Source organism: Staurois parvus, unplaced genomic scaffold (assembly GCF_062004578.1).
Source record: "Staurois parvus isolate SC_StPar_1 unplaced genomic scaffold, SC_StPar_1.0 ptg000763l, whole genome shotgun sequence".
In the NCBI taxonomy this organism is placed as follows: Eukaryota; Metazoa; Chordata; class Amphibia; order Anura; family Ranidae; genus Staurois; species Staurois parvus.
In genome coordinates, this window is record NW_028318559.1 from 562,671 (window position 1) to 589,711 (window position 27,041).

A 27,041-nucleotide genomic window follows, 5' to 3' on the forward strand; every position below is an offset into this window, starting at 1 on the left:
AAAACCTACTGATATGATCTAAATCTTCCTGCTTTTTTGGGATTGGGTTATTACAAAAAGGGAAAAAGAAACCACATCCACAACAAACATCAGGTGTGGAAATAGAAATGGAATAAAGAAAATGATTAGCTTTATATGTCTTTATACATTTAACTTATTAAAGAACTGTGGTTGCTGACTTTTAAAATACAGCCACTTACCTGTCCCTCGGTCCAGCGGTGTCCTCACCATCGCTGGTTTCACCCGCAGTCTTCTCTCCCTGGCGCCGGCATCTTTAGTGTGGGCACCCAGCTGTGACAGCTTGAGGCTTCACAGCCGGGTGCCCACTGCGCATGCACGAGAAGCGCTGCGCTTTGTGAATGGCCCCGTAGTCTTCTAGGACTTGTCACGTGTCCCAGAAGCCTACGGGGAGGGAGGACAACTTCTACTTCTGATCGCCTAGGTGATCGCAGTGGAAGTGGGGGCTGGTACCTCTCAAATTTGGGTACCCGCTCCCCAAAGATACCAATCCTTAATTGGGAGTGGGGGACAAAGCATTAAAGCTTTATATTCAAGTGGTTGTAAGTGGTTTTACCTTCATGCATTCTGCGCATGAAGGTAAAAAAACCTTCTGTGTGCTTTTCCCCCCACAGCCCCCCGCTAATATTCACCTGAACCCCCTCTCGATCCAGCGCTGTGCACGGGAGCCTTGGCTGTCCCAGATCTCTCTCTCATTGGCTGAGACAGAAGTGAGAGCCATTAGCTCCAACTGCTGACAATCAAGGCCAGTGAGCTGATAAGGAGAGAGTGGGGGCAGGGCCAAGCCACTGCTCTGTGTCATATGGACGCATAGAGCGGGGCTCAGAAGCAAGCAAGCGGCTTGCTATTGGGGGCACTGGTCAAGGGAGAGGAGCCAGGAGTGGTGGCAGGGGACCTGAGAAGAGAAGGATTGGGGCTGCTCTGTGCAAAACCATTGTACAGAGCATGTAAGTATAACATGTTATTTTAAAAAACAACAAAACCTTAAATATTATTGCGTATCCTAAAACTACACTGCATAATAATTCCAGAAATGTAAACGATTGTTTGTTTTTGTTTTTTTATTGAGATGATTCTGCCTCAGCCATGGTATCACTGTGTAGTGTTCAGCAGGCAGACAAGGTCAGGCTAGTAGAGAAATTTAATTTGCCATGTGCTGTTTGGTATGTAGATTACCCATGACAACTAGCAATAATTAAAACTGAAAGAAATAGGGCTGAAAGATCCTTGAATAATTGAGAGTTTTCAAAAGGGTAAGCAGGTTAACTAGAGTGGGAAAAGGTGTTGTCAAGTGTTTTTTTTTTCTTTTCTTTTTTTTTAATACCTATTATTATTTTTATGCACTGTGCTATAGAAATAATTAAATTGCGGACACAGAAACGAAGAAGAGAACAGCTTCCAACTGATGACCTTCCTGAACCTACAGGCAGTTTAAACTGTGATCTCACCAGCAATGCTGATTTACCGCCTAACACAATTCAAGAAAAAGAAAATGCAAAACTCTCAATGCAGATTGACACTAATCCCATTCAAGAGACACCGTGTATTAACCAAGACACATCTTCTGGGTCAACAAGTCCAGATAAGTCCTCCAGTGTTCCACAACAGCGGAAAAGAGTCAGAATAGTGGAAGATAGTAAAGGTACCCAAGCTGTAAGTGAAAAAGACGGCACGTTAATCTCCAAAGCCAGGTCAGTGTGTTCTTTGGTTCTTGAACACTGCACTCAAGAAAGACCTACATCTTCTTCTCTTTTTATTCGCTTTGTGAGCTACATTTTCCGCCTCTTCCTGTTTCTCTTAAGCTTTGCATGGTGTTTGTTTCCTGCATTCCGCTGTCCAAGACTTTTTCGTCCTTTTAAAAAAAACTAAAATCATTAACTTACAAAAAAAAAAAAATTTTAATTTGACCATTGGGTTTGTGTTATATATGTTTCTTAGTTTTGCACTTGATGTTCAGTATTATTAATTTAAAACCCAACTGAAGTCACAGAAATAAATACTGTATGCAGTTAGATAAACATTGTATCGACAACCTTAATTTTCATAGTTCATTTCTCTGTTACAGCAGTTATGCAGAGTATTTAAATATGACTATGCAGCCCAATAGATACCAGGGTTAGACCAGGTGCTTTCAGCATTCAGTAACAGACCTGGCACAACACTCTCTTCCTTTGCAATACAAGTCTGGGATTGAGGGGGTGTCTGTTACTCCACTATACCAGCATAGAGCACTGGAGTGAAAATGTAGGAAGCAGCATTTTTGCAGAGAGGAAATGGTAAGACCTTTCCAAGCCAAAATTAGTTACAGATCGTAACATTCAGAGGTACAGGACTTTTCCGAGATAAAAAGGTGTGAGACTTCATTTGGGCTTTAAAGATGTATTTCTTAATTTGATTTAACTATAAAAATAATGAAGTAATGTACTACTCTGACACAGGTATGACATTTATGTTTCACATTTAACATAAGAATTTGATTCTGTATATGTGATGGCTTACCTGTGAGTTTCTGCTTCGATATCGCCCAGTTAGCGGCCTGTGGGTTGGAAGGTGTTGCTATTGTGTTCTTTAACTGTAATGGGGGAAAGTGGTGTCACCTCCTGCTGTATTGTCTGGCATTAATCACAAAAGTGTCTGCACAGGAATACAAAATCATTTATAGTTTAAATAATTTACATGTGTATTTAGCAGTTTGCCTTTAGTTTGGTTTTATGTATAGTACAGATTGAATACAGTTTATTATTAATTTTTCTATTCGCAACACGTGTCCTTTACTCACTTGCAAGTGTTTTTTAAAGTTGGAAACTAGTTGTATAACACCTAATGCCAGCCATGCTCCCTTTTTAACTTTTAAAAATAAAAGCCTCTATTTCCTTTTTAGCTTTTATCGTGTTCCTTTCCAATATGGATTAATTTATTTCCTAGAACCTGACATTCTTCTCTCCTGCTTCAAGCTCTAGTAATAAAGTTAAACTAAATCAGAGTGGCATATAGGACAATACTCCTAACCATTCATTAGTTCCTGATTCTTCCCCTTCCTCTGTTGCAAGAGGAAAGGGCACGCTCTCAGATGTAAACACTGCACTTTTGGTCTAATCAGTCACAGCGATCAAGGTACAGAGACAGTCAGACTGGCTCTGTACACAGTGTCTGTGAGCCAAGCCATCCAAGGATGGCCCAGTGCAAAGGCCATGATGGGCACAGCAACCCCGATTGTGCTTTATCCAGTACCATTTATAAGCAGCACAGTGTAAATAACAGGCCACCACTGCTGTCTTTTTCAATGAATGGTGGCACAGAAATGGTTAAACTGATATAATCGTTCACATTAAAATTGGACTTGAGGCAGATTTTACATATATATATATATATATATATATATATATATATATATATATACACACACAGTGAGGAACAGACCTGCTATTTGAACACCCTGCGATTTTGCAAGTTCTCCCACTTAGAAATCATGGAGGGGTCTGAAATTCACATTGTAGGCGCATTCCCACTCTGAGAGACAGAATTTAAAAAAAAAATTCAGGAAATCACATTGTATGATTTTTAAAGAATTTATTTGTCTTGCACTACTGAACATAAGTATTTGAACACCTGAGAAAAACAGTGTTAATATTTGGTACAGAAGCCTTTGTTTGCAATTACAGAGGTCAAACGTTTCCTGTAGTTCTTGACCAGGTTTGCACACACTGCAACAGGGATTTTGGCCCACTCCTCCACACAGATCTCCTCTAGATCTGTAAGGTTTCGGGGCTGTCACTGAGCAACACTTAGTTTCAGCTCCCTCCAAAGATGTTCTATTGGATTTAGGTCTGGAGACTGGCTAGGCCACTCCAGAACCTTGATATGCTTCTTACAGAGCCACTCCTTGGTTATCCTGGCTGTGTGCTTCGGGTCGTTGTCATATTGGAAGACCCAGCCACGACCCATCTTCAATGCTCTGACTGAGGGAAGGAGGTTGTTGCTCAAAATCTCACGATAAATGGCCCCATTCATCCTCTCCTTAATACAGTGCAGTCATCCTGTCCCCTTCGCAGAAAAACACCCCCAAAGCATGATGTTACCACCCCCATGCTTCACAGTAGGGATGGTGTTCTTGGGATGCAACTCATCCTTCTTTTTCCTACAAACAGGACGAGTGAAGTTTAGACCAAAAAGTTCTACTTTGGTCTCATCTGACCACATGACTTTCTCCCATGCCTCCTCTCATGCCTCCAGATGGTCATTGGCAAACTTCAGACGGGCCTGGACATGTGATGACTTGAGCAGGGAAACCTTCCATGCAATGCATGATTTGAAACCATGACGACGTAGTGTTCTACCGACAGTGACCTTTGAAACTGTGGTCCCAGCTCTCTTCATGTCATTGACCAGCTCCTCCCTTGTAGTTCTGGGCTGGTTCCTCACCTTTCTTATCAGTGATACCCCACGAGGTGAGATCTTACATAGCGCCCCAGTCCGAGGGAGACTGACAGTCGTCTTTAGCCTCTTCCATTTTCTAACAATTGCTCCAACAGTTGATCTATTTTCACCAAGCTGCTTGGCAATTGCCCCTTAGCCCTTTCCAGCCTTGTGGAGGTCCACAATTTTGTCTCTGGTGTCTTTTGACAGCTCTTTGGTCTGGCCCATGGTAGTAATTGGTGTCTGACTGACTGTGGGGTGGACAGGTGTCTTTAAAAAGCTCAGACAGGTGCTACTAAGTTAGATTGAGTGGAGTAGAGGTGGACTTTTTAAAGGCACAGTAACAGGTCTAAATTCTTTAAAAATCATACAATGTGATTTCCTGAATTATTTTTTTTTCTGTCTCTCAGAGTGGGAATGCACCTACAATGTGAATTTCAGACCCCTGCATGATTTCTAAGTGGGAGAACTTGCAAAATCACATGGTGTTCAAATACTTCTATTCCTCACTGTATATATAACCTCAGTTTTCCATTTCATGAAACGGAACTAAACGTGCTTATGCTTTGAAGCCAAGAAAGCTGACATCCTAGCCTGTTTGATTCGCATTTGCCATAATGCTGCATGTGTGATCAGTTATGACACCAGGCGTTTAATGCCTTGACAGTTTGGTTAAGAGCACAAGCAACCTGTGACAGTTCTAATTCATGGCATGCCTCAAATATAACTGTTTTGATAAATCATTAAATCGAGGGGTTTAGTTCCACTTTAAAGTTCTGCTCTAATCTTCAATGTATTCATGTCCAAAGGTACTAAAAGCAAGCAATATTCTTCAGTCTAGGTTTTTCTCTTTTAGGGTGTCATATGCTTGGACCATGTAGAGAGATTTCCAAGCTCCTGCCTCCACTATGGTCAAGGAAAAGATAGTGCCTTTGGGTGGAGCAGTGGAGTGTGGTTGCTTGGAGGGTAGACTTTCTTTTTCTGTCTTTCCCTGGCTTCAGTCTGTTAGACTGAATTCTATAAAGCCATAATTCCACTAACTTGGTGGGCAGTTTACAGCTTCAGACAAGTTACCTCCTCCTTTTAGTGAGTCTCTAGTGTTGCATATTATCTGCATCAGGCAGTTACCTTTGACTCTCTCATGTGTTTTGAATATAGCTTACTTTGTATCTTTACTAGAGCAGGACATAAGAAACCTGATGCAAGGGTCACACTGTGATTGGTGGATACTGGACAGTGTTTTCCAAAATGCATTATGGACACCCTATACTGTGCAAGACTTGCTCTGATCATGAGGTCGTTTAAGTCCTCCCCCCATCCCTGGAGCATCCCCTGCTAATTTAACATGGAAGAAACTGAATAAGGTGCTAGCACATATCTGTAGAAGTCCCTAACACTATGGTCTTATCCAAAGTAGTTCTAAAACCCTCTGACATTTTTTGTGGTGTTGATGCCTTCCTGCTCAGCCTGTTTTCCACTCATTCCTTTTGGCCCATCATTTTGATTGAGGGGGCAGGCATGTATCAACACTAACAGGAATTTCTGGAACCCTACCATTCAGAAAGGCTTGGAATTTAGCCCTAGTGCAGAGGAAGCTGTGATGCCTACACTTTTGTACCTTTTTTTTTTCTTAGGGGCTGGGGATTGCAGTTGGAATAAATTTATGGATGTTTCTTTTACATGTCAAAGGATTTGTATTTCTGCCCATCCAGTTCTGAGAGATTTGCTCAGCCGTGCCACACAACACAGCAAGGTTTGTTAGAATCTTCAAAGCTTAGGTTTGTGAACAAACAGTTTTTAATCACCTCCTCGCCCTCAGCCTGTGATTGGACATTGAAGTAGCAACACACATCTGCTCATACTGCTCTTTACTCCTGTGAGCATGCTCTGTCTGTGCATGCAGCACATCTGATTGGCTCTTTGTGCTGTCTCCTCTTCTCTTTGTAATATTGTCTAAAAGATCTGTACCTGCTTGAATATTACATTATGTTAAATGTATTCTTTATGGAAGATATATTTAAAACAAAGGCAATGCCTTGGAAACAATATGAACTTGTGTGAAATGTTATGAATTTTTATTGTGCATCTTTTTTATTATGTGCTGGATAAAAATAAGTGACTAGCAGATATTCTAAATTAAGATGTAAAATGCTAAAGTACCAAAAATCCCATTAAGTCTGTTCTCTTTTAAAATGAGGGGATAGAGTTACTAAAATAAGACAAGGGAAAGCAATCAGTTGAAATGTAACCACAAAACAACTTTACTAGTTTGCTAGAACTGGAAACACAGCCACATGTAGGGTGTTTCTGCTTAATGCATGTGGTTAGATCTCCAAACCTCTACCACAAGACTGCCTCCTCAAACCTGTACTTGACTGCTGATGATCTCAACTTCTTTTCCTAGGTGTCTGGGACCTCCACCACTACACATCCTTCTGCAATCCCTTTTCTAAGTGCAATGGCAGATGCCCTGGGCTTCCCAGCATTTAAGCTGCTACTGTCAATGCATAGCAGAAGTTCCCCAGTCTCCTCCGCACACAGAGAACCTGCAGGTGCCTAGTGCCCAGTGCACTAAGCTAGCTCAGAATACAAATTGGGAACCTTGTCATTAGGGATTTAACCTCTGAGATCTTCATCAAGGAAACCTTTACTTTGTTACCAAGTAATAAAAATGTATCCTATTCTACCCTGCCTTTTTAATCCACCCCCCTCTTATCCATATCTTTCCTACTTGATCAGGCCATTGTGTACACTGTCTGTGCTTTTATTTTCTACACATACTGCCCTCTGTCAGAACCCCTGCACTTCTTTTGTGCACTCACCTTCCAGTACCACTATCCTACAGATACTTCACAGTTCATACCCTGTACACGGTTCTTCAGCACATACTGCCTGCTGTCATATGCACTGTAAATCTCTTCTGAGCATACTACTTACTGTCATGCTGCCTGCTAAAACTCTTCTTCAGCATTGTTTTTAATATTCTGAAATGTGTTTCGCACATGCCAAAGCTAATATGTGCTATTTGTGTTAAAGCTACATAGTTTTATAAGGTTATAAAAAGACACGGGTCCATTCAGCTCAGTGTATATATGTGCGATTGTCATTCTCTAAACATTCTTGTAGCCATGTATTTTCTTCTTCCTGGGGAAGACAACCTAAAGTGGACTGTGGTTTATAGTCCAAACAAAGAACAAAATAGCACTCTCTTCAGGGCAAATGGCATTAGCAGTGGCATGTTATCACTTTATACAATAATACCGAATCGAAATTTAAAATTGCGATTTCAGGTACTCTTTAGAAGAAATCCAAAGCAATGAGAAGTACGTTGGATTTCCAGACTGTGCAAACCACTGCATGTCCTGCTTCAGATACTTTGCTAGATCCTTCAGGTTTGGCTTTCCCTAGTATCTTTGATTGGTCAGTTACCACCATACTGAAACATTTTCTGTCCAAGGTAAGGTGATAGCCCCTCTTTCCTCTGCTAAATCTGATTTACAGATTCTTGTATCACCTTTACTCCCGGGAATCCAAGCAGTTGCACTCGTTGTACGTGTGAACTTTTCTTTGCATGGCAAAGCAGAATTGCCAATAGAACACATTTTTCATTAGGACACAGTACACTAATGTATGTCTACAACTGCCATCTCTTGAAGGTTGGATAATATGCTAAGTATAGTGGCTAGAAACATAAGCTTTTCCTTTAATGCCCTATACTTTCTAGAGAGTAGAAACATCTTGACCGGTTGGACCTCCCTGTATATCGCCTTAAGAAGGCACCTGTTATTCCTATTTCTGTGTTCTGTGTCCTGCATCGGAATGTCCCAGGCTCAAAGAAGTGGGGTGATGTCATGTGTTAGGACCTTGTGGCCTAAAGTTCTTCCCTGCACCTTTATCAATATTCCTATATGCCTGATTTAGGCAGTCAAATCATGCCTCTCTGGGTGGAAGACAGGTGATCACCTATCTGGTTGTGATGTTTTCAAGAATTTTCTGGCTCAGACATTGGTTTGAGCTCACACTGGTCAAGCTTTTAGCGGGTCTTCTACGGAGGATCAAGTCGGAGTTTTCCACTCTTTTACTGGCTTCCAACTGGCCAAGAAGTACTGTACTCTTGTTGCAGATGTTTTGTGGCCCAATCTTATTTGGCTGTCTCATTCATGAGCTTTCCACCCTGCTTCTTAATCTCTTGCTCCAACAACATGGCTATTAAAACCCTAGTTATAAGAGCATGTGGTCTGTCAGATGTTGTCATATTCACCGTGCTTCAGGCACATGAACCTTCTTCTTGAAGTGCATATCATTGCACATCGAAGACTTTGTTTGAATGGTGTGAAGCTCTGGCATCTAGTATGAAGAGCAAGAGTCAAATGTTAGCCCTCCAGATTTCTATGTATGGAAACTATAATTTGCAATATTTGTGTATTTGTCCTTTGCCTTTTAAATTTTCGCACATGAATATGGTTTCATTTAGAAAATAATTCTCTCTCATTTCCTCTCTGCCAATTAGTCTATTTATTCACGTGAAATGATTACACAAATGCATTTTGTTTTCTTTTTACAGAATGTTCTGTTTGTAGGCTTTGCGTCACCAAGAAATCACTCACCATTTCTTATACTTAAAATAACTACTGAATACCCTAATTTTTTATATTCTTTAAGTCACAAGATTTCCTTAGTCATTTATTACTTTTCCCTCCATCTACAGCTAACCTTGATTAGCGAAGGTATATTTATGTCCGTTTTTGCTTTTACAGTTATATTTTATTGTTTTAAAAAAAAAAAACCTTGGTTCCCAAAACACATCAGGTTGGGGTTTTTTTGGATACCTTTTTTAAAAATGTTACTTTGGACTCTAGACATTTTTCTGTGGTGCTCCTATTCATTTGTTTTTCATGTTGTCGCTCTTCAATGTTTCTTTCTGTCTGACATCCATCAAATGAGAAGTTACTCTTTAGGCCCCATTCACACCTGAGCGATTTGTAACTCGAAGTTCCAAACTGCTTGAGCACAAATCAATTATTCTCAATGGAGATGGTTCACATCTCCATTCAGTCGCTTGAAGCCTGAAGTTCAAACAAGTTTTGGAGCTTTTTTTTGTCACTCAAATTGGAGCGTATTTTTGGAGAGTTTTTCATTCCAAAGAAATGAATGGAAACACATGATTTGTGCATTTTTGGGCGTTTTGTTGCACCTTTTTTTTGTTCAAATAAAAAAATATAAAAAAATGAATAATAATATTAATGAATAAATGTTAAAATAAATACAGCCGTGGTCAAAAGTTTTGAGAATGACACAAATATTAATTTTCACAAAGTCTGGTGCTTCAGTATTTTTAGATCTTTGTCAGATGTTACTATGGTATACTGAAGTATAATTACAAGCATTACATAAGTGTCAAAGGCTTTTATTGACAATTACATTACGTTTATGTGTAAAGAGTCAATATTTGCAGTGTTGACCCTTCTTTTTAAAGACCTCTGCAATTCACCCTGGCTAGCTGTCAGTCAACTTCTGGGCCACATCCTGACTGATGGCAGCCCATTCTTGCATAATCGATGCTTGCAGTTTGTCAGAATTTGTGGGGGGTTTTTGTTCACCCGCCTTTTGAGGATTGACCACAAGGTCTCAATGGGACTAAGGTCTGGGGAGTTTCCTGGCCACGGACCCAAAATTTCAATGTTTTGTTCCCCAAGCCACTTAGTTATCACTTATGCCAAGGTGCTCCATCATGCTGGAAGAGGCTTTGTTCGTCACCAAGCTGTTTTTGAATGGTTGGGTGAAGTTGCTTTCGGAGGATGTCTTTGTACCATTTTTCATTCATGGCTGTGTTCTTAGGCAAAATTGTGAGTCCACTCCTTTGGCTGAGAAGCAGCCCCACACATGGATGATCTCAGGATGCTTTACTGTTGGCACGACACAGGATTGATGGTAGTGCTCAACTTTTCTTCTCCAGACAAGGTTTTTTCCGGATGCCCCAAACTTTCAGAAAGGGGATTCATCAGAGAAAATGACTTTACCCCAGTCCTCAGCAGTCCAATCCCTGTATATTTTGCAGAATATCAGTTTGTCCCCTGATGTTTTTCCTGGAGAGAAGTGGCTTCTTTGCTGCCTTTCTTAACATCAGACCATCCTCTAAAAGTCTTCGCCTCACTGTGCGTGATGCACTCACACCTGCCTGCTGCCATTCCAGAACAAACTCTGCACTGGTGGTGCCTCAATCCTACAGCTGAATCAACTTCAGAGGACATTCCTGGCGCTTTCTGGATTTTCTTGGACATCCTGAAGCCGCCTTCACAACAATTGAACCTCTCTTCTTGAAGTTCTCGATGATGCAATAAATGGTTGATTTAGTTGCAATCTTAGTAGCATCATTATCCTTGCCTGTAAATCCCTTTTTGTGCAAAGCAATGATGACTGCACATATTTCCTTGCAGGTAACCATGGATAAAAGAACAATGATTTCAAGCACCATCCTCCTTTTTAAAGCTTCCAGTCTGTTATTCTAACTCAATCAGCCTAACAGAGTGATCTCCAGCCTTGTCCTCGTCAACACTGACACCTGTGTTAACAAGAGAATCGCAGACATGATATCAGCTGATCCTTTTGTGGCAGGGCTGAAATGCAGTGGAAATGTTTTTGGGAATAAGTTAATTTTCATGGCAAAGAGGGACTTTGCAATTAATTGCAATTTATCTGATCACCATTCATAACATTCTGCAGTATATGCAAATTGCCATTGTAAAAACTGAGTTTGTAGACTTTGCAATAATTGATATTTGTGTCATTCTCAAAACTTTTGGACACGGCTGTACACAAATAAAAACAATAAAAAATAAATAATAAATAAATAATAGGTGGTAATAATAAATAATTATCCCTAACCTTAACCCTCAACCCTAAAGAAAAAAAAAGAAAAGAAAAATAAACTCCTTAATAATAATAAACACCCCAACCCTAACAAAAAAAATAAGTCACTAATAAAATATTTGCTTCTAACCCCAACCCCTAATCCTAACCCTGACACCTTAACCTAACCTTAACGCGAATCCCTTACCCTAACAAAAAATAAAAAAGAATAAATAAAAAATTAAAATCTGATGGAAAAGCTAAAAAAGCTATAAAACCTAGCAACAGATGGTGAAACAGATTATATTTTTGGCCATTAAAAAACCGCCAAAGCTCAAAAATGCTGTACAAAAACGTGCAACAAAATGCCCAAAAAACTCTCAAAAACACAACGCTCAGTTGTGAATGCAGCCTTAATTATTATTATTATACAGGATTTATATAGCGCCAACAATTTGCTCAGTGCTTTACAATATAATGTGAAACAATACAGTTCAATACAAGAGGGATAGGAGGGCCCTGCTCCTTGGAGCTTACAATATAGGAGATGTAAGGTCTTTTTTTTTTTTTTTGTTTTTTTTTCTTTCACTTGCGCTTGAGCCTTGTCCTGCGTCTCTGAAAAATCATTCTGTTTTTCACCTTGGTCCCATGCTTTCTTCCTCTTCATTTTCCACTGTTCAAGGAAGGGATGTCACTGTTCCTGGAAACTTGAACCAAAGCTTTCTTTGTTCATGTGTTTAGGCATTCTCTCCACTCTCTCTGCTGGCTCATATTCAGAAATGCAACTGAGCATTACCTTTTCTGACATGTCCAGGAAAGCTATTTAAACTGCTTCAATGCAGCTGAGAATTGCATGGGCGAAGACTTCAGTGAGATTCTTTTACCAGACTCCTGTTATGGTGACCTCTTCTTTTTTTTTTTTGTGATATTCGTTAATGACTGCTACCAGTTTTTCGATGAACCTCATTTTCCACCTCTCCTAATTTTTTATTTTTTTTTTGCTTGTTTCACTACAGTCTTAATCTATGGATCTTGCTATCAGTTGATGCCAGCACAGGTTGTAGATCAGGGCTACAGCTTGAAGTCGTTTGCAGCAGAGCACATCACCCTTTTCAGGACATCTCTGGTGAACAGTCATCTTAGATTCTGTGCCCTGGCCCTCTTTAGGGCAAACGCATATCTAGTTCACTACCACTTTGACAGGAACAAATTTAAAATTCCCCAGAATGTTGTTAATCTGTTACTGTCAAGACTAATGAAGTCTCAGTTTCTTGCTTTATAAACATTTATATGAATAATTGGACCACATTATTAATGATTAAGATACCTGAAAAGTAGCAATAGCCTGAGGAGACTAGAGTTAAAAAAAAAAAATACTTTACTATGTTGTGAAGTATTATAATGTATAAAAAGGTCTGTATTACATGAAGCAGCTATTAGTGCAAGTTACATTACTTTGTTTTTTCTTATGAAATGGTAAAGCAGGTCAATGGGTAATGTGATCTTAGGGCAACCCCTTTTGTGTTGCTTTAAAAAAAAAAAAAAATAGTATCATACAAGAAACAGGGAAGCTGCTGTTACTCATTCTTTTGGAAGGTTTAAGTTACCTGGCTATTATTCCTTGCCTTATTACTTTAGTTGCACACCAAAACAAGTGTGCAGGAATTTTGTTAGAAATATAAACATACAGGCCACTTTATTAGGTACACCTTGCTAGTACGGGGTTGGACCCCTTTTTGCCTTCAGAACTGCCTTAATTCTTCATGGCATAGATTTTACAAGGTGTTGGAAACATTCCTGAGAGATTTTGGTCCATATTGACATGAGTTACTGTTGCCTTTCTATCCTCTCGAACCAGTCTGTCCATTCTCCTATGACCTCTGATATTAACAAGGAATTTCGTCCACACAACTGCCGCTCACTGGATATTTTCTTTTTTGGACCATTCTCTTTAAACCTTAGAGATGGTTGTGCATGAAAATCCCAGTAGATCAGCAGTAATACTCCGACCAGTCCGGCTAGCACCAACAACCATGTCACGTTCAAAGTCACCTAAATCCCCTTTCTTCCCCATTCTGATGCTCAGTTTAACCTTCAGCAAGTTGTCTTCACCACGTCTAGACACGTAAATGCATTGAGTTGCTGTCATATGATTGGCCGATTTAGCAATTTGTGTTACCAAGCAATTGAACAGGTGTAGCTAATAAAGTGGCCGGTACTTGTATATATTTTTTTGTAAGATTTTAACTCCTACATACACTTAGTTTATGACTTCTAAGACCTTCTTAAATGTTATAGGTCAATTAGCAAGATTTTTGTAGCCAAACAATCAGCAGGAAACTAGCATTTTTAGAAGGATTGGCAATATCAGTCTCTGTATTTCTAGAAAGACATATTTACTTTAAGACCAACCTGTGACTTACACACTACACTGCTAATGTGCCTTCGGCCTGTAGATAATGAAAATGTAAATCACTGATCACGATATCCTGCACGTAATTCTTAAAGCCCAACTCCTCCCAAAATATTTTTTTCCATTTTGGATGAGTGCTGAATTATGTCAGCTGCTTATTGCTGTCTGTATCCAAAACACTGAGATTGCTCCTCACTTCTTTTCAATTTGACCAGAACCGTAAGTGAAGGAAAATCTCCCAATGGGGACATGGACAGCAATAAAAACTAATTTTCTACTACAGCAAGGAGGATTTAAAAGCTCTTTCAGCTTTACAGTCTTATATCTCCCTATGAAGACTATTTTACTATCACCTTTTGTCCAGGTAATGGATGGCAGAAGCGAAAGAGAAGAGAATCTGTATAGGGACAAAGCATTTGAAATATGACAGAAAATTCTATGGACACAGATGGCATTTCAATTTGTTAATACAAAACCCTCCCCCACTATAGCTAAAAAAAAAAAAAGATTTGTAACCTTTTAGAAAAGATCTCTTAAAAAATAAAAAAAAGATATTCTACAATTTTACATTTTGTTTGACAACCACTTTGACATTTGCATGACGGTTTTATAAATACAAAACTTCCCCACTGTAACAAAAAATGGGGTTTTAACCTTTTTTTTAAAAAAAAAAAAAAAAAAGCTTAAACAATAGTAATCATTTTATGCTATCCTAAAATTCACACTTTTTCGACAACCACTTTGAAATTAGCATGACTGTTTACCTGTAGGTCAGCTTCTGAAGAATCAAGTTTTGAAACAACAAAGGCTGAGGAGCAAGACTTCAGAAAATGTGAGAGAAAATCCAGACATACAGCTCAACCTATTCTACATGTGCCTTCAAAGCCTGGTACAATTTCACAGCAGCAGTGTCAGCAGCAATAACATATTATTGTGTGTACGTTTTTTTGTATAATGTTTGTGTTCCTAAACATGAATTACCAATTGTTTCTATAGGAAAAGAACCACCCAGATTTGAGTCATTTTAAAATGAAATGCTAACTAAATATTTTTATTAGGTAGGTAAAGCAGGATATTTTTTCAGCAGACAACTAACTAGCTGTTTCATAATTCCATGAAAGAATATTGTAATTTTAAAGTAAAAAAAAAAAAAAGTTTCTCCCCTCTTTATCAGACGGCAATTTGTATGGACCACAGCCATGCAGTGTTTTTGTTTTATAAACAGTATACAAAACTAGATAGATCCTATATGAACGCAAAGTCTGCAAATTGACACTCTGGGGTTGTTTTACTAAAACTGGAGAGTGTAAAATCTGCTGCAGCTCTGCATAATAAAACTTGAAAGCTGATTGGTTTCTTTTTTTCAAAGCTTAATTAATTAAACTAAAGTTAGAAACTGATTGGCTACCATGCAGAGCTGCACCATTTTTTGCATTCTTCAGTTTTAGTAAATAACCCCTCTGTGCATTCTTGCTAGTTCTCTTTTCAAGCTATGTGAATTAATTTTAAAGCTTGTGAAAATTTCTACCACACTTGACAACTTGACATACATCCTAAATGTCACATTTGTTCATTTTAAATACAAAAAAAAATGATCTGTTCTCTAGTCAAAAATATGTTCTCTTTTCCTTTGAATGTTTTTATGTCAATGTGTATAAATATTTGTTTGTGAACTTTAGCTAAATAATTTTTTCCTTATTTTCTGTACATTACTTTATTGTAACTTCTAGTACTCTGTAATTTCATGTATTTAAATATAATTTAAGTATATGTTGTAAAGATTTAGTTTGGCTTTGAAAAAAAAGTTATGTTTATGGATTAACAAAATACAATTTAGATAGTAGATAAATAAAATACAGTTTAGAGAATGTGCTTCTGTTTTATTATTTTGGCTTAACGTGTTATTTAACAGCATTCTGTGTAAACTTTGCAGTGTCTACTAGAAAGACTAAAGCCACTCTTCAGCAGCTAGTGGTGAAAGTGTTGCTTAGAAACCAATAACAAATTACAATAAGATTACTAAATCCTGCATTCAGTTTGGATGGTGGAAGAAATATAGTGAATGAAGGGTTAAAATCCAAAACCTTTTCTTCTCATAAAAACTGCCATTGAGATCTTTAAAATCTTTAAACTTAGCAACTTAAAATCCAGATAATCACATTGGAAACCAGGATTGTTGTCATTGTTTGTAAGGATCCATCGCTAATCCCAGCATAGACAGGTGGCTTTTGCAGTGAAGGTAAAGCATACAGTCTCCATGGGCAACTCAGAAGCATGGCGACACTTTTACGTGTGGATAGTGACATCACTGTATTCTCACTACCAATCTCTGTATAAATCCTCTGTGGATGGTTCCCCCATTGCTGCAAGTTAATACAACCATGAGATTCACGTTAAGAATATATCTTTATTCTGGATGCAGACCTTGTTTTGCACAGTTAAATAAACATCATGTTTATTTGGAAGGGTTCCAAAACAGAAATTTAGATATTTTATGAAGAAATTAACTTTTTGGATCTTCACATTTTTATAAAAGGACCAAACCCTTAGAACATAACAGTATTGTAATAGTTTCAATTTGCAGTTATCACCATTTTAGATGGCTAATATCCCCAAGGGGCTATATTTATTATTAAGGAGATATTGTATGCCTGCTTTCCTGGAAGGGGCTACAGTTACGGCTATATAGTTTGAGGAAAAAGGGTATGCCACTTTTTTTTTTTTTTGTGTGTGTCTTTTGGGAGCGATTTGCCAGCAGAAAAAAAAACTGAATGCTCCAAAAAGCTAAAATATTCCAAACAACCTTTTTTTCAATCTTTTTTTATGTACTGTAAAATGCTAATAAAACGCTAATGCTCCTAAATGCTGCTAAAAATTGCTATTACCAGCGTTTTTCCGAGGTTAGAAAAAACGCTAGTGTGCATGGAGCCTTAATTTTGATATACTGCTCATTTTTCTCTCTAATTTAAAGAGCTATTAAGAGGAACTGTCCTTGATAGAAAGGAGATAAGAACCTAGGACCTTAGGTCCAATAATACTGCTGAAACCTCAGTTTAAGAGGGAGAAATACTATGGGATTGAAATTGAAAATTAGGATACAAAGGATTGGGAATAAAGAAGGGAAGCAACATCATTTTGGAACCATTTTAAATGGTTTTGTTAAGTGCAACAGGTTTACTATATGTAAATTTACAAAGCGAAAAATGGTCATTCACATCAGCCAGCACAAAAATAGAATTTTTCACATTAAGGATATACTAACCTGTAATATTAAAAGGGTAATATATGTGAAAGAGTGCCTCCCTTTTTGTTTTTCTTTAAGGTAGTAAATTCTTCACATTAAAAAGGAACTAAAATCTAGGATCCCAGAATATAAGAGTAACATATAAGGAAGCAAACAAAAAATTCTGACTTTCAAAAAATTATGGGAAAAATTCAAAAAATGAAATGAAGGAAGATTTACCCCAGCTTTAGAAACAGGAACCATTTGCAGTGGATTTATACAGTGATCCGCAATTAGAACCTTTATTCGCCTTGAAAAAGATAGCAGATGGTTAACCTGGGTTTCCATAATGATACAATGCAAACTTATGTTTGTATAAGTAAAAATGTAGGACCCATTAATGTTAACAGATGCTGTGCTGTTCTGGTTAAGTTTATTTCAGTCGCTATTATTTTTTTCAATATCCAAGACTGATTTAATTGGTTTTGTAGAATCATTTAGACCAGGGGTGGGCAACTGTGGCCCTCCAGCTGTTGTAGAACTACAAGTCCCATGAGGCATTGCAAAACTGACAGTTACAAGCATGACTCCCAAAGGCAGAGGCATGATGGGACTTGTAGTTCATCAACAGCTGGAGGGCCACAGTTGCCCACCCCTGTTGATACTCTGACTGTAAAAAATTATATAAAGGCGAGTATGAAAAAGAATCTTGTTCAAGTGGAACTCACTCTCTCAATCAATATTGACCATTTTGAATCCTTATGCTGCTAGCATTAGTAAATAGATAGAAAAGTGTATCATATTTACTTGTTTTAAACTGTTCTTTATATTTCTTTAGTTACTTCCTAGTTCCCACGCCTAGGCAAATGATGTCATACATCCCAGGAGTCTTCAGGAGGGTTTTTCTCAGCTAAGCACACCCTCTTGCTGCATGCCTGAGCTAAGGGCAGATGGATTTCAGGAAGTAAATGCTACATGAATCCTCTGCCCTTGCTCAAGATGGACACGGCCAGAAATGCTGGGGGTGGTCTTCTAAGTGATTTCTCAGCAAAATAAAACCTGGAGGGATGGATGGGTGAGTTTGCTGCGAATATTAAAAATGAACTATATAGTGCTTTTGGTTTGTGGTGCTCAGATACAGTGAAGTTCCACTTAATATATTGTGGACCAGTGCAGAGTCATTATGATTAGAACTACATATGAGTGTGCATACACGTAAGGTAATTATTTAAATATGTTACAGGCACATCAGTATTAATGAGGAAGTAGAGACTCTGCTTTTTACATGGATAAAACAAATGCACAGTCTAGGACAGTAGTAATAACAAGGAATTTTGTAATTGTGTTTTTATTGAATATTACACAATAATAACAAAGTAATTTTAATGCACTGACATTGATTTGCATAGTAAGCCATTATACAAATCCAGTAAATGCTGAACACTATGATAACATAAGGATATTAGAGAAGTAGCAGCCAGTGAAAAACATAACCCCAATAATGGAGCACATGATTCACTAAATAATGGGAGGGAAGGGGGGATTACCGAAGAATTGTACAAGCAACTTATGGTCTTTAAGCTTAACATTTTTTTTTTTCTCCAACATTTTGAATTCCTAATATGTGCCTGTTGTAGCATGTACTTATCCTGTTCTCTATGCGTTGCTTCCTTTGTGTGAAATTTCTGGTGATCTTACCAGTCCCCCTGCTGCTATTTGAAATTGATCCTAGTTTCGTTAGGTTTCTTCTTTGCATTCTACTTTGGAACACAGCTTGCCTGTACTTCAGTGGTTAGACTTGTGCTGACATGGCCCCTTGTACAGCTAATCACTGGGAAGATCAGTATACTGCTGTTTCTCTGCCTCCTGCTGATACTCCCTTGCAGTCTCCACCCCAGCTCTCTAAGCACTTTATGCAGTTGAAAACAGGTCATGTGGTTACTAAAAAGGAAAAAAAAAAGGTATTCATAATGTGTTTTGTAAATATGTGCAACATTTTGCCTTGCATTTTATCCAGTTGGCGATTGCCTCCTGTAGATTTAATGCTACAGGGCAGCTATTCTGTGCAGAATCACGTGTGCTTATATACATGATCTTCGCTCCCTGTGTGTGCCCGCCAGCCCAGTGGTGCTGTTATTCTGTACGGCACCCATCAGTCATTAGGTCTAGGCCAATTATTTTTGGCCTGGATGTGCTGATTGGTTGTACAGAATCAGAGATCAGCCTGGGTCTGTGTTTACAGAACATAGGCAGAGGAAATGATGCAATCTTCTCTCCTGGAGCACTTTTGGTTCCATAAAGACAAACGAGCCGAACTACTGTGAGTACACACAAGTAGCATCACGCAGCCACCAAGAATTTGAATACAGACCCACAGAGCCCATAGTGTCCTTCAAGATATGCTTGCAAATCATAATTGGCAGCCCACAGATGCAGCAGCACAGCGCCGTAACCCCCCCCCCCCCCCATTTACTGCCCAACCCCGACTTCAGGTTGAAAAAGATTTTTAAAAAAATTTATAGCTGTTTTTCATGTTTTTATTCTGTATCGATCAATTGTGGACCACAATGCCGAGCAGAACATCACTACCAACCCACAACATTGGCATTACTAAAAAGATCCACAGACCCGATTCATTATAGGCCGGGTTCTCTGCTGCCATGGCCAGGCAGAGATATGAGAATGTAATGCGATTTATGCATTTAACTCGTTCTCAGGGTGACCCTGAATATAATCATCTCCACAAAATTCGTCCCTTTGTAAATCACCTTAACCAGAAATTTGCAGATGCAATAAAACATCTGCGTAGATGAGTCCCCCATTAATTGTTTAGGCCACCTTGCATTTAAACAGTATCTCCCCAGCAAGCATGCCAGATCTGGGGTCAAACTGTATAAGCTCTGTGAGAGGGCAACTGGCTAAATATAATTTTCGGATGGGAAAAGATAGTCGCATGGAGCACCCCGGATGCCAGACTACATCGGGAGCAGTGGCAAGATAGTTTGGGACTTTGTGTCACCCTTGTTCCGTAAGGGGTACCACATTTATACAATCTTGGAATTGGCTTATGTGGCACCGTGCAACCTAATCTCCAGAGCTTCCCCCAACGGCTTGTAAACACCCAAATTAGAAAGTATGCTTGAGAAATTGTGAATTGCTTGCAGTGAAGTGGAAGGACAGACAGGATGTTTTTGTCCTGTCTTCACATAGACATGACAGTCCAAATGTGAACAGTATTCAGAGTTGTTGAAAGCCCCTTGGTGTCCATGACTATAACCATAACACGGGAGGGAGGAACTTCAGCAACCAGATGATGAAGCTGTACTTAGTTTCCTGTAAATCCAGACTCTGGTACAAGAGTGTCTGTATATTTATTTCAATTGGCTCTATACATGGCTCTATGTTTATGCTTTACTAAGCAACTGGATGAAGTAGATTCTTCTGAAAATTTCTGGATGAGGTCATTATGGCCCTTTTACATCAAAGTGCTGTAGCCCAAAACCCAAACCCAGATGCAGTGAGCCAGCTGCATGTGAGGCATTTTCCTGATGCCATTCCTGGTACCCCAACCCAAAAGTCACCCCAAAAAAAGATGTCTGTAGAAGACACAGAATTGATCGTGACACCTGTTGTGTTTTTTTTGTCCCTCTTGTCCTGCCAACCTGGTCTCTGCTTCAAGGAGTGCTTCTGTTGCTACGATACACTAATGGAGTATTAGTATAGGATACAGCTCGACAGTCTAGGGTACACACAGATGTTAGGTAGTCAGGAAACTGGCTATCGCATTTTGAGAGACCCTAAAATCACAGCCTGGAAAGTTTACAGGTTTTAGAAGTAAAAAAAAAAACCCATAAAATAAAAATATATATAAATATAGTTGTTTTATTGAATTAATGTTCTGTTATTGTGTTTTTATTATCAACTATTGTTTGCATTGCAGGAATGACATTCAGCTGCAGCACTGGTCTGTTTACCCTGACAGCATCAGTGAGTGCAGTGCGGCAGGAGATTTCTCATCTGCAGGTAAAAGAACATATATGCCCAAGCATGAGGCCCTGGGGTGGTTAGTGGGCGAATTGCTCCTATGCTTCAGCATATATATTTTTCAATATTTTTTGGGGCACAGATTTTAATAAAGTTGTTTTATTGAGTTATGCAAAGGCAAACGCAAGCGTTGGTCCTGTGTCGGTATCTAAACAATGGTTGTGCCATGCATGTGTGGTATTGCCGCTAATGTCAATAATTCTAGCACTAGACCTCCTGTGTAAATCTAAAGTGGTAACTTGTAAAGACTTTTAAAGCGTCACCTATGGATATTACAAATGTATGTAGTTTGTCGCCGTGGCACAGACGTGCACAATTTTAAAGCATGTCATGTTTGGTATCCATTTACTTGGTGTAACATCATCTTTTATATTTATGTTAAAAAATATATATATTTACGTAAAAAAATTGTGTTTGAAAAACATGAAAAAAGGATATAAATTTTGTTTGAGTACAGCGCTGCATGATTGCCAGTTAAAATCGCACAGCGCCGAATAGCAAGAAACTCCGGTCAGGAGGGGGGTAAAACGGAATATTTTTCACAAGGTAAGGTGTTCACGTATACCTTAAGATATCTAATATGTTATGCATATGTTTGTTCCATGAAATAGCAACATGCAATCATCAAAAGGAAAGGAGGAAGAAAGAGAGAGGGATACATGAGGAAGAAGTGAGGGGCAAGGAGAAAGGTGTGGGGATAGGGAACACCCCTTTGTCAGAATATATGTAATGGTGAACTCAATGATTGTCCACATCACCATGCATTCCAGAAATGGAAGGAATTGTAACCATGCAACACCTTGGAGTTTCTATGCAAGAACATAAGGATATTATAAATATTCCTTTTGTAAATAATATTGAGAGAGGACTCTGGAGGTGGCCTCCCAAATCCTACTTTAACCTCTTCCCGCCCGCCCTATAGCAGAAATACTGCTACAGGGTGGCACGGGTGCGCAAAATCACGTATTTATACGTGATTTTGCATTTCTGGGCAGGGCGCACATGCAAGTTGTGCGCGCCCTACCTGTATCACTAATTGCTCCCGTGGCTGTCAATCACCGGGTCCCGGCCGGTAATTACTTGTCGGCGCCTAGTGATTTCCGAAGATCTCCAACGGGGAGGAGGACTGTTTTCTTTATTAACTCCCTGTCAGCTTGGGCACACTGCTCTGGATGGCACAGCCATCCAGAGCAGTGTGCTTACAGTGAAGCACACTGACACGGCCCCCTAGTAAAAACATTCCCAGCACACAGTTAATCCTTTGATCGCTCCTCATGTTAACCCCGTCCTACCTAGTGACATTAGTACAGTGTCAGTGCTTTTTTTTTTTTTTTAGCACTTATCACTGTATTGGTGTCACTGGGGACATCAAGTCAGTTCCCCCCAGTGTCAGAATGTCCGCTGCAGTCCCGCTATAAGTCACTGATCGCTGCCATTAGTAGTAAAAATGGAAAGAAAAAAAATTCCAGTATCTATACCGCCATTTGTAAACGCTATAACTTTCATATAAACTAATTAATTTACACGTATTGGGATTTTTTTTTAGCAAAGACGTAGCAGAATACATATGACAAATGTGCAGCGCTAAAAGATAAATATAAATAATATAAAATCAATCATAAAAAAGTGTGAGCGCTAATAGAGCGCATATATAGTGATGAGGTGATATTACGTCTGATGATGACGTATCAAAATATAAAGAAATCACAATAAGCAAATAAGTGAAGTGAAATAGTTCATTCGAATAAACATATAGCAGATCCAGGAGAAATAATGATCGGTGTTCCGTGCTGGTGAGCTTCAGTGACGAGGACCAGTAAACTTACCAGAAGCGCATAAATAGTGCCCATGTATATGTTGTATCCTTTAAAGGGTCATCTGGGTCTGGGCAGGGACTGCGAGGTCATCAAGCACAACGTACACAAACAGGATGGTACTGCTTACACACAGGTCACACTCTGCTCATATCACCTCCAAAGACAGCTCCAAGACATCAGCCAGTATATAGCTCCAGACACAGGGATTTACACCTTAAGGGTGCTCGTAAACAATGAGCCAAAGACAGATGAATGCCAATAGTGTAGTATTTTATTGATGATTTAGGCAGAAATTCAGTAAAAAGTGCTTTGTAAACTCACATGAGATTTTGGGTGTAAAAAGATGGCCGCCGGTCTTCCTTGTGGCCGTGTGCGGTGTGACTTCACTCTGGTAGGCTCCTCCCTGACTCGTTTTGTGCACTAGCACGTTCTCAAAGGGATGAGCCTACCCAAGCAACGCCAGAACTTAAATATCCGACCGCGCATCGTAACGGGCCAACGTGCATGCGCGAGCTGGAAGAGCCGGGAGGAGGGACACTACGTCATCCTGCTCTCCGGGCGCAGCGTAAAGCGCGTGCGTGAGTAGGACGAGCTGGAAGGGAAGACGCTATGTCACCAGCTCACCTGGTACTATAAAACAGCTGCTGAAATCCCTAAGGAATAAAGCTTAAAAAGCAGAAAATTAACGAGGCGATGTATTGATTGGGGACAAATCAGTCCCAAGAGTTATGAGTTGTCTAAAAACATTTGGTCAAAAGTGTGGTAGAGGAAAAAAATCTATGGGGATAATACACTATTAGCCACCATATTATTGAAGACCAGCAGTATTGTAACTGCTGACATATATTATTGGCAAATGAAACCACACAATACGGCGTCCGTTGTTCAGGAGACCATTTAACTGTATGACAGTTATAAACACATGGAAAGTTTCTCTTGGACAACAAATATTAGTCCATATTTAAATGGATAAAAATGTATTAAAAATTATATAATGCATATGAAAATGCATGTAAATGTGTAAAAAAAAAAAAAAAAAAAAGGGGATTTTTTTGCGACTGGATGTATACATTAAAAACAATGATTATACATAAATAATATGTATATATTAATGCACAATCAAAAAATAGCTAAAAATAGACCAATGTATCATACTAAAATTAAATTGTAAATATGAAAATGCGAAAGTGTAAAAATATATAAATATACTCATCAGAGAAGATAAAAGGTTCATAGGACGATAAATATGGCAAGGTGAAGAGAAAGTCAAATCTAGAGGGACTAAATGGTAAAAAGAGTAAGAAATTTAAAGGAATAGGATAGTACTAAAAATGGAGAGGGTAATGGTCAACTATTGTCAATAAAACAATTTACATCTAAATCAATGTTGAGGCCGTATGGAGACACAGAATTTAATTCTATAATCCACCTTGTTTCCAGTTGTGATACGGCCCTCCTTTTGTGCCCCCCTCTCCACTATGGCTTAATAAGATCGATCCCTGTAAATTTCAAAAGGGTGGGATCTCTACCATGATATTCTCGGAAGTGTATGGAGAGCGAATGTTCTTTATATCTCTTCCTGATATTGTAATAGTGCTCCCTAAGCCTGTCTCTTACTCTCCTTGTAGTTCTACCAACATACTGTTTATTACAAGTGCATTCTAGTAGATAAACTACATGAGTACTATTGCACGTGATAAGTGGGTTAATCTTATAGGTCTTCCCCGTAATATTAGATTTGAAGTCTATAACTTTTTTCTTGTGGGAACCATTATACTGACAGGCTGGACACCTATTACATGGAAAGAACCCCTTCAGTCCAAATGATGATGAAAGGTTACTTGATGGGCTCACCACGTTAGGTGCCAATGTGTCTCAGAGAGGGAGCCTTACGAAAAGTAATTTCTGGGCGATCGGGTAAAAATTCGCCCAGAATTGGATCATTCTTAACCACTTCCAGATCGGACACTTTTACCCCCTTCCTGACCAGGGCAATTTTCAGCTTTCAGCGCTATCACACTTTGAATGACAATTGCGTGGTCATGCAACACTGTACCCAAATGAATTTTTTACCATTTTTTTGAGACAGATAAAGCTTTATTTTGGTGGTATTTATTCACTGCTGGGATTTTTATTTTTTTTTGCAATGTAAATGAAAAAGTCCAAAAATTTTGAAAAAAAGTGTTTTTTTTTAATAAAATTTTGCAAATAATATTTCATCATAAATCTTTGCCAAAATTTATTCCGTTATCTTTTTAGTAAAAAAAAATCTAAATTAGTTTATAACCAAAAATTATAATTTTTAAACATTTTTTTTTTTACATTTTTATTTTATTTTTTTATATATTTTTTTTATTTTTTTTGTTTTTTTTTTACATACGGTCACCCTAGCAGTACAGTGGTGACCATGGTGACACTGTACTACTTGTGGGGGGTGATGAAGATTTTTTTTTTTTTTTTACACTGATTGCTTTTACACCCATATAGGATGTAAAAGCAATCATTTCTCTTTCTCTCTGTGTGCATTCTTGCACTCATTGAGAAGTACTGAGTGAGCTGTGATTGTTGTGAATAGCCTTGTACCATGTGACCTCTGTGATCATTCACAGATTTCACACGTAGTAAGCAATGATGTCACAAGTGACATCTTGCTTACTACTTTGCATGTGATCACTGATTGGCCAATCAGTGATCACATGATCGGGACCTCGTACAGAGATCCTGTCCGATGATCGGTGTTTCACTGTGTCCGGAGGACACAGCGGGCACCGGATCGCGGTGCTGCGTGCTCCAAGGGAGCGCGCACAAGCAGGGTGTGGGGAGGCCGTTCATAAACGGCCACCCGACCCTGCACTGCCACCGTCCGGCCGTTTATATGCAACGGCCGGTCGGGAAGTGGTTAAGAACCGCCCAATTCTTTTTGATAATTTTAACTACATCTTTATATTGGGTAGTGAATAAATGGGCAGATACGTTCAGACCTGATTATTTTCTCTGACATGAGTAAATTAGTTCTATCTAAGGCTCCAACCTCTTCAATAGTATTATTAAGGGAATCTATGCCATAGCCTTTTTCCAAAAATCTGGTTTTAAGAATGTACGCTTGATGGTGATAGTCAGTTAAGTTAGCACAGTTCCTCCGTAGTCTAAGAAATTGTCCCTTTGGAATGTTGTTTAGCCACACCAGATGGTGGCAACTATCTGTGGGTAAAAAACTATTCCTATCAATGCTTTTAAAATAGGTTTTGGTGATAATGTTAGCACCGTCATTATATAAAACTAAGTCAAGGAAATTGAGCTCTTTAAAATCGTACTGAAAAGATAATTTAATATTAAGATCATTGAAATTAAGAGTGGTAAAAAAATGTAATAGTGAGAACGCATCACCTTGCCATAAAAGGAAAATGTCATCTATGTACCGGCGGTAAAATATAAGGGAGGGCCAATCACGAGAATATATAAGGTCTTCCTCCCACCTTGACCTGAATAAGTTTGCCAAGCTGGGAGCAAATTTAACTTCCATCGCAACTCCGGTAATCTGAAGATAAAAAGTATGGTCAAACCAGAAGTAGTTACGATGCATGGCAAAATTGAGTAGCTCTAAAATACTTTTTGTCGCCTCTGTATATCCATAGCCATGTCAAGGTAAAATTTCACTGCCTCCTTCTTTATGCCTCCGTCTTTATGTTTGACATCACTGTGAAGTGCAGAGACGTCTGCCGTTACTAGATATGTCTTATTGGTAGTCTTAAAATCCTTCAGGTCAATAAGTATTTGCTTTGTATCTCTCAAATACGCGGGTGTTGAATTAACCAATGGTTGAAGGAAAAAATCGATATATTCACCGATGCAAAAACAGAGTGAACAGATACCACTAATGATTGGTCTTCCAGGGGGACAGACAGGATCCTTATGGATCTTGGGGAGGCAGTATAAAACTGGTAGTCTTGGAGCTGCTGGACACAAAAAAGCTTTTTCTTTTTTATTTAACAATCCTTCATGAAATCTTTTCTTAATCAATTTCTTGAGTTCTTTTTTATATGGGATTAGGGGATTTTTGAAAGTGGTTTATATGTATCTGTGTCATCTAAGATTTTATGGACCTGGATCATATAGTCCTTTTTGTCCATTACCACAACCCCACCTTTTTTATCCGCCAAGCGTATAACCAAATCTTTATTGGACAGAAGTGATTTGATGCCTTTATTAATCAGATGTTGATTGTTCCAGTCTCTAACTTTTACCTTCTCTAAATCATTTA

The 27,041-nt window shown here is 38.8% G+C and overlaps 1 protein-coding gene across 2 annotated transcripts in view; it reads left to right on the forward strand.

Moving 5' to 3' along the window:
- Positions 1 to 15,564, forward strand: part of SPDL1 (spindle apparatus coiled-coil protein 1) — a 143,519-nt gene extending 127,955 nt beyond the window's left edge. For both annotated transcript variants that reach the window (XM_089654396.1, XM_089654397.1), the window contains exons 11-12: positions 1,373 to 1,709; positions 14,467 to 15,564. In XM_089654396.1, coding sequence (XP_089510522.1) covers positions 1,373 to 1,709; positions 14,467 to 14,620 — 491 coding nt within the window. In that variant the 3' untranslated portion in view covers positions 14,621 to 15,564. The remainder of the gene's footprint in view (positions 1 to 1,372; positions 1,710 to 14,466) is intronic.
- Positions 15,565 to 27,041: the final 11,477 nt, after the last annotated feature.